The 12,363-nt window shown below is 32.3% G+C and overlaps 1 protein-coding gene across 2 annotated transcripts; it reads left to right on the top strand.

Annotated features, from left to right (window-relative positions):
- The first annotated feature begins 721 nt into the window (after window positions 1-721).
- On the top strand, window positions 722-10,403 carry LOC143922255 (calcyphosin-like protein). 2 transcript variants are annotated; one of them, XM_077445487.1, is made up of 7 exons: window positions 722-870; window positions 8,890-9,043; window positions 9,233-9,329; window positions 9,578-9,658; window positions 9,755-9,879; window positions 9,958-10,042; window positions 10,120-10,403. In XM_077445487.1, the coding sequence occupies exons 2-7, from the start codon at window positions 8,892-8,894 to the stop codon at window positions 10,219-10,221; spliced, it is 642 nt and encodes a 213-aa protein (XP_077301613.1). In that variant the 5' UTR covers window positions 722-870; window positions 8,890-8,891; the 3' UTR covers window positions 10,222-10,403. The 2 variants fall into 2 exon arrangements, with proteins under 2 accessions (XP_077301613.1, XP_077301609.1); XM_077445483.1 differs by lacking the exon at window positions 722-870 and adding an exon at window positions 8,492-8,817 and having other exon boundaries at window positions 10,120-10,401.
- Window positions 10,404-12,363: the final 1,960 nt, after the last annotated feature.

Below are 12,363 nucleotides of genomic sequence, written 5' to 3'. Positions count from 1 at the left end.
CAATATGCATTTTAGGATTTTAAATACTATATTTAGAAACGAGTGCTTGAAGTGCTTCCATATTAAATGAAAACGGTTAGTATATATACATATATCAGGGCGTGCGGTAAAACTCTCTCTCCCCCCGTCGTACATCCTCATTTAATTTGCGCGAGCTGGATACAACAGGAACAAGAGGAACAGGCTTTTCTTCCCGTATCCTGCGCGCGCACATTAAACAAGGCTGTATGACAAAAAGAGAGATAATTTCACCGCATGCCACTCATATATATTATATATACATAGTACCGTTTAACATGCACCCTTTGTTTTTGATCTTTCGACTTAAGATCTTTCAATTTTCGATATTTGCCTTCCGATATTTGCTTTTTCGATCCTTTGACTTTCGGTGCCGTGAGGTAGACCCATACATATGTATACATATGTATATTTATACAAACAAGCCCTTTAAGAAGCATGGACACCGGGAATTTGTTCCTTCCCCCCGCGGGAATTCGTCCATTAGTCAGCCCCTTATATATAGTACAAAGCAATGACTTTAAAATCAACACCTTCTCAACCTACAGTTCAGAAGTTTAACAAAACTTTCGTGGCAGCTTTTTCGATATGGAAATAATTTTTTTAAATAATAATTATAAATAAATAAAACACCGGAAATCCGGCACTCAACACACATGAATGTTTGCGTGGAAAATGACGATCGTCGAAATGATAATTTTCCAGGACCACGCCTCGCCGCAATGGAAAAAGGCGCGTCCGTCGATGCGGCATTGTCTATAAGCCACTAGGCGGCAGGACACCGGCCCGGAAACACGTCCACCCCAATCCAGACACATTAATCCACTTCAGTCCACTACGATCCAGCAGCAGGTGAGAGAGAGATCGCGTACAAAAAACCCCAGACAAAAGCGCAGCTGCCCGTCGGTTGCCAGCGGGTTATCAAATTACGACTAATTTAAGCTTTTGGCCATTATCGCCAGCCGGCATTCAAAACCTATTTGGATCGCCCAACTTATCATACCGTTTTAACGTTTAAAAGCAATTATGTGACAGACGGGTTGAGATACAGCCTCCCAGTGTTACATAATATTGCGCAATCTCGTCGATACTTCTCGCCCCCTCACACAGCATATTATATTGTTGTTTTTCGTGTATTATTATTTCAACCCCTTTTACGGAATTGAGTAAAATTTCATGCGTTTTATGAATTAGGCTTTTTTACCTTTTTTTTTAAGTTTTTTTTTTAACTCAAACAGTAATTAAAATATTTACTGTACAGATATATAATTCGAATTATTATTATTGCCTTTGTTCTACTGTATTCTAGATTAATTGTTTAACATTTAAAAATAATTTGTAATAAATATTGTTGTGCACACCTATAAGTGTTGTACATATATACCAGAATCATAAATATGTAAAGAATATATTGTGTAATGTATGTACATTGTTGGTGAGCCTTTTTAAATAAATAAATAACTACTCTAGTTTCTAGAACGGTTTTGATTTTAAAATATTTTTTATATAATTTATATATAATCTGTATAAAGGGATAAAATTCTCCGTCCAAGGACTAATCTTCGGCAGTTTTTTCATTAAATTACATTTTACCTGCAGTTTTTTTAAATGATTTTTTTATATTGTTTAAAACATTTTTTTATATTGTCATTTTAAACAATTTCAAATAAGTTTGTTGGGCTTTTGTAATTTCTAAGCTAGATTGGATTATGTAGCGGGTAGTAGAAGTAATAATCTGAAAACAAATCGTTTTATTCGATTAAAAAAAGTTATAGGCGTTTAAACAATTAAAATCCGAGAAAAGCGAGTGGGTGGCGGGCATTTCAATTTTATAAAAACACATTTTTATCATTCATTATATATGTATAAGCTATTAGTGGAGTAAAAATATATATGAGAGATAATGAGAGCCTACAATTTTTTTTGATTTTTAAATGCTTTTTATTATTACGAAATTATGTTCACAATACATATATTTTAATAGCTACTGATCTACTGATTATTTTCTATTTTACAATTTAATTTAATTTGATTAGTAATCATAGTATTATATTATTCTAATGTTAATCTACAGCATAATAGGAAAAAGAGCTCAAAAACCTATTTACAAGCCTATAATGCAAATTTTATAAAATATATAGTGTGAAAATGATGAAGTTTTAGGCATTTAAACAATTAATGTGGTGGGTGGTGGAAAGTTAAATATATAAGGCTACTGGCCGCTAAATGTCTCCAAAATTTTTGCATTCTTAAACGTGCTTATTACGATTATTTTTCACCATCGAACTATCGGAAGCGATTTAAATTCCTATCTGTGACCAAACCGCGCAAAATGGCAAAGTTTCAAACCGATCGGAAGAATTTAGAAATATTCCCTGAACGATTAGCGAAGTAAAACATAGAAAAGCCTTGTTATAAAGTAGTAATGATTAAATAATGAAGAAATGATATGTCTTTAATAAGTTTATACACAAGTTAAGAATTTTTAAAATAGAAAGTAAATAGTAAATAGAAAGGTGGTAAGCATACTGTTTGGATACATATTATGTGTGCTAGCAACAAGTTATGGCCTGAAAAAATTCGCGTGTTTGCGTAATTGCTGAAATTTGGGTGAAATTGCCCAATCGTGCGGGTTATCATTCCCCTTATCATTCCCCTTATCATTCCCCTTGTACATATAATATATACGTATTTCGGCGTATCTTTTATCACGATCGTAAAAGGTATGGAGATTGTCGTATAATTTGAATGGACAATGATGGTTGTCAATCACCCGTCGATCGGTTCTGCAATTCAAATTTATTATTTCTTAACAGGAAATTGGGATCGGAAGCCATTTTCCGCTACATTAATTTCGTACGTAAAGCTCCATCGATATAATTTATTGTCATCTTGTAAGAAGCCAATGTCTATTGTTCTACACGTGTACACACATTTCTCACGTACGAGTGCTCCAGTATTATCATTGTTATGATATCAAATTATGCGGTAATTCTAATTTGAAATTATACGTACGAAGGTTACGATTTGTATGGGAAATAAAAACATTCTGTTTGAACTATGTAACTGTGGACACGGTGGTAAACATTCTCTGTGATTGAAAATCAATTTTTTTTGTTTGTGAGACACAACATTTGTTCGAATAGAATTGAAAGTTATATTGATTTTGTCATCAACGTTTGTCGCTATGTATTTTAATTTTTTTAATATGGGTAGTAAGTAATAAAAAAAAGAAAAAATCAATTTTTTTCTTGTTACATTACATTATATAAAATTAGATACATATTTATATTTCAAACATAATTAATTAAAATATTTAAATGCCATATTTTAAAATTCATCTACAAATTAGAAACACAACATGAAAATTATTACAATCATACAAATTTTTGTAGAATAGTTCATACAATTTTCAATAGATGTCTCAATAAAAAAACAAAAACATTTTCAATTTATTTAAAAAAATAGAGATATTATACATTTATAATGTTGTATTATAATTAAAAATAATATAACACCATTATAAAAATAATATAATATCCATAAAACAAATATAATCATATGTAATTTAAATAAAATATGGCCGTTATATACATATATTATAAAACCTTGAATTGGGTTAACCATCAGGTCAAGGCCCATTTGTGTGCTTTTTTTTTTAATTTACATAAAGTATAATTTGAAGTGTTCCGAAATGTTTACTGGATCGATGAGAATCGGTGATACTTTGCTGTCTTTGTTACGATGTTTGACACGAAAAACCGGTTGTCAAGCACTGACAAAAATAGGGGGTGAGAATCATACCGTACCCCGTACCGTCACTATCGCTTATCATTTTCAGCCCATCCCACTTTTGCCCCCGTAAATTACGGAAGTGATGTTTCCAGAAAGATCCAAATCAACCTATGTACAGTTATTTTTACACGGGTAAAACAATCTAGAAAATACTAAACATATAAAGGCACATAGTTTTCCTTACATTGAGTATATATAATATGTACATATGTAAGTACTTATTTATATGTATATGAACTTCTTCTCAGAGCTTGTGGCCCCATGCTTACACTAGAAAATATATTTATAATTCTAACATTTCATTAAGTAGTGTAGTAAAGTTTGAGCTGTATGATAAAATCAAAGTTTTCCTACACATCAAATGTTATAAAGATTTGTAAAACAATCATTTTAACAAGCAATCAGGCGAAATGTTGAATAAAATTGGCAATTCACGTAGAGATTTGTCTTATTTTTTTCGGTCGTAACAATTTCTCAGAGACTAGCAACGTGTCTGCTAACATAAAAGGTTTTTATTAATAAGGTTGTGGCTATTTGCAAGTACTATACCTGCGAATTATTGGCTATTTGCAGGTACTATAACTGTGAATTATTGGCTATTTGCAGGTACTATATCTGCGACAGGCGCAAAGCCTTCTGCGCATGCGCGTGAACTTATAATCCGATTATAATTTCTTACATTTAATGTATGCTATACTTGTTTAATCAATCGTTAATTATACATGAGGCAAATAAATTTCTAATTTGGATTATATTTTTTACTCTACGAATTCGAACTAAATTTTAAGAGGTTTAAAACAACAGTAAACACGTTGACAGTGACAATTCACACGCATGCGTAGAAGGCTTTACAGATATAGTACCTGCAAATAGCCAATAATTTGCAGATATAGTACCTGCAAATAGCCACAACCTATTAATAATACAGTACGATCGATCTAATTCGTCTCTGTCTTTTATGGATTCTAAAATGACATATAAAAAAATATTATAGGTTTTTCGGAAACAAAATCGAGATATTTAGCTCTCAATATTCTTTTTGAGGTCGTCTTACAAATCTTAATGTATCCATTTTACTGAAAATTTGAAATAAAGTATGTATGTATGTACGATTAAAATAATGAGAAGGAATTTAAAAAGGAAAAGTGGTTGAAAAGCTTGAAAGGAATGAAAAACTGGGACATGTTGGTCATGATAGGAGACTTATTTGAATGACGATGTTGAGGTAAGATGAAAGTGGTCTAAATTAAATGTTATGGAATATTTTAATTCGACTTAAGTTTGTTAAAAGAGAGTGAAAATTTTAAAATGTGGTGAAATTTGGGGAGGCCAAATTCGACAAAATGGAACGAGACCTTGTGAAAGGCTGTTGCGCTTTTTACCTCGTTCGAATTTCACCCTTGAACCAGGTCCAAAAATAGGTCGCGGCCATTTTGTAAAGCATTTTTCACACCTGATGATTTCTCCTTCAAATACAAATTAATTCACGTCGGTAAAGTACCTCAATTAAAATTTAAACAAGACCAAAAGAAACAAATAAAGCCATAAAAACGACCGAAAGTGTACGCAGCTCACAACGCTTCCAAAACGTTTCCATAAAGCAAAACGACCATCGAAAAATGTAAACCGATTACGTTCGTGTATCGAGTCGACCATTAACGCAAAACGGCCATTTCCTATTCCGATTATATTATAAATTTTCCTTCATGAAAATGGCGTGAAGATATAAATCATCTTTCAGACAATATAACATATATGTACTTTCTCATTGCTGTCAGCTGGTAATTGATGACTTTTTCACACCTTTTTTTTAGATTACGTCATAGACATCATTAACAAATTAAAAAGTACTTTCATAATGAAAATATGTACATACATACATACAAATATCCATGACATTTGAATCCTATTTATTTATTCCCTTTTACAGACTTACTATTATATATGTACATAAATAGTGTAAGTTTTTTTTTATCTAAGATACCTACATATAATAAAAGCAAACTCAGTTAGGTATATTTACAAAAATCCAATTTCATTTAGTATGTTAACTCTGAAGTGTTGAAAGAAATTTAAATTAAAAAAATTATTAAATGATTTTATGAACTTATCATTTCTATGAACTTAAGCATTTCTATGAACTTGCAAAAAGTGTGTCACCGAATTCGATTATTTTCTATTAAATTTTTGGCATTCTTATTTTAACTGTATTAGTAAGGAACCAAAAATTAAAAATGGTTCAGTCTTTCAAGTCTCTCTAATAAGAAAATCAGTAATGATTAATTTGAGAAACCCTGATTCATTACCAGAGATCGGCGGACAAGTTGCGTGTGCCAACAAAAAATGGTCCACTAATGTCCTGCAAAGCAAGAGAGCCAAAAAAAAGTTTCATTTCTGGTGGGCAAAAGCAACTTGTCCGCCGATCTCCGCTCATCACAAGCAAAAATGTATATTATGAATACATATACATTATACATATGAAGACATTTAAAGATACTCTTCTTCGAACAATAGCCCATTAAACACATATTCTACACCAAGCTTTCTCAAACATTCGATTTTTTTTTCTTTTTTAATTAAACATATTGAATAAGAATAATATTTTATATTTGATATTATAATCTTAATTATATGTTAATTCATATTTTACATGAATTCGTGAGAATTCCCGCTTCCGAGCCCTGCTTTATTATTATTACATTAGTTTAAATATGGAAAAAATTGCAATGAGGTATACATAGTTAAATAACAAAATCGTTCGAATTAAACGCACATAACTTCTACATAGATCTAGAGAGTGAAAGTGAAATTCACTTACTTCCGTAAAAACACGCCAGCATAACGAATAGTCGGTTTCATTATATGTACATATATATAACGCACATTGGAAAATATTCTCCCCTTTTACATGTAACGATATATTTTTATCGTTATTATTGAATTCGGTATGAACGAGCGCCTATCGAAATACATATTCCATATTAATCGTAATGTAATATTGATTTTTTCGCTAGAACCACCTGTATATGCATACACATGCGTATGTATGTAGGCGATATTCGACAGGTCTGAACGATATTGTGTGAGTGAAAATATGTATTCTAAAGTTTGGGGGTTGTCGAATTTCGATACGATTGAAGATCAATAGGTATCCATCGTGTGGTGAAGTGTTTAAAATTAATTATCGAAATTGGATCGATTTTCGGCGTCGGCATACGTCTAAATAATGCGTAGAATGAAAAACGTTTGGCCCCTTAAGCGCTACTAATTTCGAGGAAAACGTCCATTGAGGAAAACTTGCGTCCCAAATTATTGTCTTGAGGCCGAAGCGTACGTTGCTTATTTTACTACTTCAAAATGATTTTGTTTTTCATATAAAAAATTATAAAATGCTTCATATGTGTATAGGGGTGTATATGGGTAGGGGTGAGTTCAAGATCCAAATGAAAGGCCAAAGTCACAAAGTCACAGTCAAAGTCACAGCATTTATTTAATGATTCGGGAGGTCTACACGTAGCCAGCGCTCGCTCCAGAATAATCTGATATGGCCTTCTTATAAAGGACAAGTTGCTCATCACAGCTTCCCGGATCCGTTTATGTATCAATTGTCTAGGCACGTACAGTTTTAAGTAAGTCTCATCATCTCGCGCTCTCACGCTCTCGGGATCTGAGAGTTCTAGCAACCACTTAGGCCAATTCGGGGGTCTCCATTGTTAACCCCCGAATTCACTTAGACAGTGGATACTCTCTCTCATGTGTTCCCGCGAGATTTTAAAGTGTAAAATCCAGAGTAGGAGTAATAAATAGACTACGGATAGAGAGCGTGCTTTTTCCAGGAATCGGGGCGGTTTGGCTCTATTTACAAAGCTAGAGTGCAAAAAAAAAGTTTCGGCGAACCTTAAACAAAGCATTTACGATAAACGGCGCGATTTGGGTCCTGAGTCTAGTAATAAAACGCAATATAGATTCCTAAAAATTGTTCCAATAACGTTTTATGTTAGAAGATGTCAATTAAGCTGACTTTCTTTTCATGATTTTATTTTTGACTAGTCGTTTTACCCGGCTTCGCTCAGTATGTGTAATATAAAAAGCGTAAACATGGCGAATGTAATAGTAAATATTCATTTGTTTTTTTATTAAATTTATTTGAATCGAAAAAAATATAATATTCAACCAATTGAATTGTCACGGTCATAGAAACTTTGTTTTGTTTTCGAAGTTCCCAACCAAAGATACTTACATGTATACAAAGTCTCTTTCGAAACTATATATTAGATTACTTTGTTTTATATTTGAAAATCATTTAAATATTTATTTATTAAATAATAAAAGAACATTGTATTAAATAAAATAAAAAATGAAAATTGTACAACATTTGATAAGGTATGAATGTAGATACATTATTTTCTCATTTTTTAAATTTAAGATAAAAGCTAGTTTGAAATATTCAAATGTGACATTAAATTAAGCTTATGTCATAAATTAAATAAAAATCTCACTTTCTTTATTTAAATTTGTGTTTTTTGGCAAGTTCTACATACATACGAACACTAATCGACGAAAAGAGTGATGATGTACAAATAACGCGTTTCGCACAATTTTGCAAGTGTAGGGGGTCGTTAATCGAAAAATGGGTCGACAACCCTCGACGTCGAGGCTTCGTCTTTTTCCACGAGCCAGTGGCGTTTCGTGTGGCACGAAAACTGAACACTTTTCCACGCGAGTTTTCCGCGCGACCACGGCCATTTTTTCGCACCCATACGAACATAACCAATACAACGAGCTTCGTCGTAACCGAACGATTTAATTGAACTTTACAAAGTTTACGATTAAGATGGTGGTTTCGACATCGATGAGAAAATTGTACAATTATATTCGATAGTCTAAGTGGATTTCCAAAGATAACTACACACACACACACACATATACATACATATTTAAGAAATACTCGTGTCATATAAAATTTTAAAATGATTAGGCCCAAGACGAAAATTGTATCACATCGTGAGTTTAGTTTTTCATAGAACTATTCTCCGAGTTCTTTCTTATGATATAGTGTTCTATTTATCTTTTTAGGCATGTGGAATCGACCAGCATCGGCATCTTCTCGCCAGGAGGCAGAACTTATGAACAAATCTTCTCGTGCATTGAATCTTACTTCTGATCCTGTTGAAAAATTGCGACTACTCTGCTTATCTCGTGGTGCAGCTGGCATTATGGGAATCGGAAGGTTATCAGTTATTTTTTTATACCACATTTTTTTATAAATATAACGCATCATCAAATATTATGACTTAAAATTCGAAGCTTCTAGCACTTAGTTCAGAAAATTCACATTTTTTAAATTAAAATTTTGTTAGATATAAGCGAAAATTGAATTGATTGACTATTTTTGTACATATATTTTTCCTTTATTTAGGATGTTTCGACGCATGGACGATGATGGAAATCGACAACTCGATAAAGAAGAGTTTACAAAAGGTCTCAAAGACACTGGACTTGACATCAGTGATGAAGTAATTTTATTCGTCTTTTAAATACATTTAATCACTGTAAAATATATTAATATAATATGTAATAATATCATAAGTTTAACTATTGAAATGCATAAAAACAGTACCAGGTTTAAAAATAAACAGTAAATAGATTTTCAAAACCCAGTAGTAAATTTGGAATAACATAATATTTTTTTTGGTCAAAAGTAGACTTACGAAGTTAAAATAACGATATTCTAATACATTGACGTAATTATGTCTCATTTCAGGACATCAGTGCCATATTTGACAAATTTGACACTGATAATAGTGGAACTCTCAATATGGATGAGTTTTTAATCAGCATTCGTGTAAGTGAATCGTTTTTAATCCTTACTTATACAAGTATCTGAATGTATGTATGTATTCGTTATCAGTTGGTTTTATTAATAAGATTAAAATTTTAGCCTCCGATGTCTGATTCAAGAAAATCAATAACAGAATTGGCTTTCAAAAAACTGGATAAAACAGGAGATGGTGTAATCACACTAGATGATCTCCGCCATGTTTACAATGTAAAAGCTCATCCGAGGTATTCAGTGTTTTTAACTATGTTGTCCCTTACAAAGCTAGAGTAGTTATTCTTAATGTGATGAATTTTATTTTAAAGGTATATTAGCGGAGAGGAGACAGAGGAGGTCATATTGAATAAATTCTTAGGAAACTTTGAATTAGAAGAATCTAAAGATGGAGTGGTAAAAAGAAGAATAATTCACAATAAGTCAAAATGAGTACTATGTGAAATCAACATGTTTTTTTTTTTGTATTTCAGGTGACTGCGGAAGAATTCATGAATTACTATAGTGGAATTAGTGCATCGATTGATACCGATGGGTACTTTGATCTTATGATTCGACAGGCATATAAAATATAATCAATTTCACAATTTTCATAATATAAAAACATGAATCTATATATATGACAATTATTATATGCATGATATAAAATGTGTTTTATTAACGTTGAATTTAAATGTAACAATTTACATGAAAATGAGATTTAATTTTTGTGTTGCTTTCTATAACATTCACAAATACAGCTATGTATACAATTTTTTATTTTTTTATTTTTTTCATCAAACCTACGTCGAATATTCCATAATAATTCTACGGCTATATACATATGTATATGAAAAAAATTTGCTACATATTATACGATTGTTATAAATATACAAGTACTTTTTCGTTAAGGGAGAGGCAAATACTTACCATGATGGTTTCATAATCTATATATGTATGTATAATATATGTATATCAATATCGTGAAAGTGTTGATGCAATTCGATAAAATAATAAATCAGTTTTATAATAACACATACATACATATCTCTAGTTAAAAAATTCATATAACTATACAAAATTCAAAAAATAAACACATAACTATACAAATTTCATGTAACATATTATTCTATCAAACAAATTTTATTACATACTTGTGTATATGAATTTACTTTACATTTATTATCAGTATATAATATGTAAACACAATTTCATCTATCTATTTATATAAAAATGAATGTCTGTGTGTGTGTGTCTCGAATAGGCTCCTAAACCACTGAACCGATTACGATGGAACTTTCAGGATTTGTTGTATGCATGTCCGGGAAGATTGCTGTGAAAAAAAAACAGGGAAAAACGAGAATAGGTGTCATTGCAACGCAATAATTTCAAATGTTTTCGTGTCGCCACCAAAGTATTCGCTGCCTGCGTTTTTCCGACAAATGGGAACGGGAACAAGAACGGGAACGAGAACGAGAACGGGAACGGGATAGGAACGGGAATTGCATGCGTTATTGTGGCGTTGCATGCCGGGATCAGCTAGTTTTTAATAAAGTTAAATTTAACAGTGTTGTTTCAAGTTAAAAGGTACCATCCAATAGAAAATAATAAATGATAAAATAGAAAACAATGAAAATATCCTTTTCAAGTATTTTTGCATATAAAAATATACATATACGAAATATACGAAACGTATGTACAATTGAAATTTTATTCAATAATCATACATATGTATGTATGTATTTTAAAAACAATACAACATTATTCTGGTGTGAACACATTAAAAGTTTCTTAAAAAAAAGTTGTTTTTATAACTATAGAACAGAGGTCACCAGTGTGAGGGGTGAGGGGGTCACCAGTGTAAAATCGGGGTCACCAGTTATAGAACAGGTGGTCGAGTGAAAGGTTTCGACCGTTTCCCGGCCGCGTCGAGGCCTATGGAAATTCAGTTGAGTTTGAAAGAGGATCGTTTATTTTCGTTCAATTGGTACAATGGTTATTGTATGTACGAAGAGGTTTCTTCGGAGAAGTGATCTGTTTGAACTCCAGAGGCTCACTCTGCCGGTGGAGGTTGCTGCGTTGCTTTATAAACGTTTTGGGTTGAAGTGTGTCGTGTGCACATCTTTTGTTCTTGGTACTCGCGCTGCCCTAGTTATGTTTTATGGGTTCATACGCCTGGACGTAGTTCGTGGTTTTTATGGGTTCAGTGAGTTCTTCCTTTGTTTCCAAGACACGTGTAAAGAAACACGTGTCGACCTTTTGACGAGGCGAGCGTGTGCCATGCGTTAATGACTTTCCTAGATATGTGTCGCAGTGACCTGATGAGATCATTTCAGTTGTACTATATGCCTACATAACAATAGCTATTGATAACAGAAAAACATATCTGCGTATTGGAAATGGAAATGTTATCAATGTTTCCTTTCAATATTCTTTACAGTGAAAATCTATAACTTTCGATTCTTATTGACTACGCTAACATCAAATACCCGATTCATATTGATCGGGAAATAGCAGTAGCAATCGAGTGTTTTTCTCCAGTGTAATAAAACACGATGACAGCTTCATTTACACCCTCGTCGATATTTCCACATTTCACGCACAGAGTTTTCGTCGTGGTGTTACCCCAACGTAAAGAGAAAATGCTAGCATATGTTTGTTAATTAGTTATATGCAGGGGTCTGGATCACTGCAAGGAAAGTGACTTAATGGAAAGTCGAAAGATGGAATCGAAAATC

The sequence above is a fragment of the Arctopsyche grandis genome, chromosome 1, assembly GCF_051622035.1.
Source record: "Arctopsyche grandis isolate Sample6627 chromosome 1, ASM5162203v2, whole genome shotgun sequence".
Lineage (NCBI taxonomy): Eukaryota > Metazoa > Arthropoda > Insecta > Trichoptera > Hydropsychidae > Arctopsyche > Arctopsyche grandis.
This window is presented reverse-complemented; position numbering and strand designations above follow the sequence as displayed.

Coding starts and splice junctions, on each gene's coding strand:
- LOC143922255 (XM_077445483.1), top strand. CDS start 8,784: ATGATTAGGCCCAAGACGAAAATTGTATCACATC. Junction 9,330..9,577: donor GACTTGACATCAGTGATGAA/GTAATTTTATTC, acceptor GTCTCATTTCAG/GACATCAGTGCCATATTTGA. Junction 10,043..10,119: donor AAGAATCTAAAGATGGAGTG/GTAAAAAGAAGA, acceptor TTTGTATTTCAG/GTGACTGCGGAAGAATTCAT.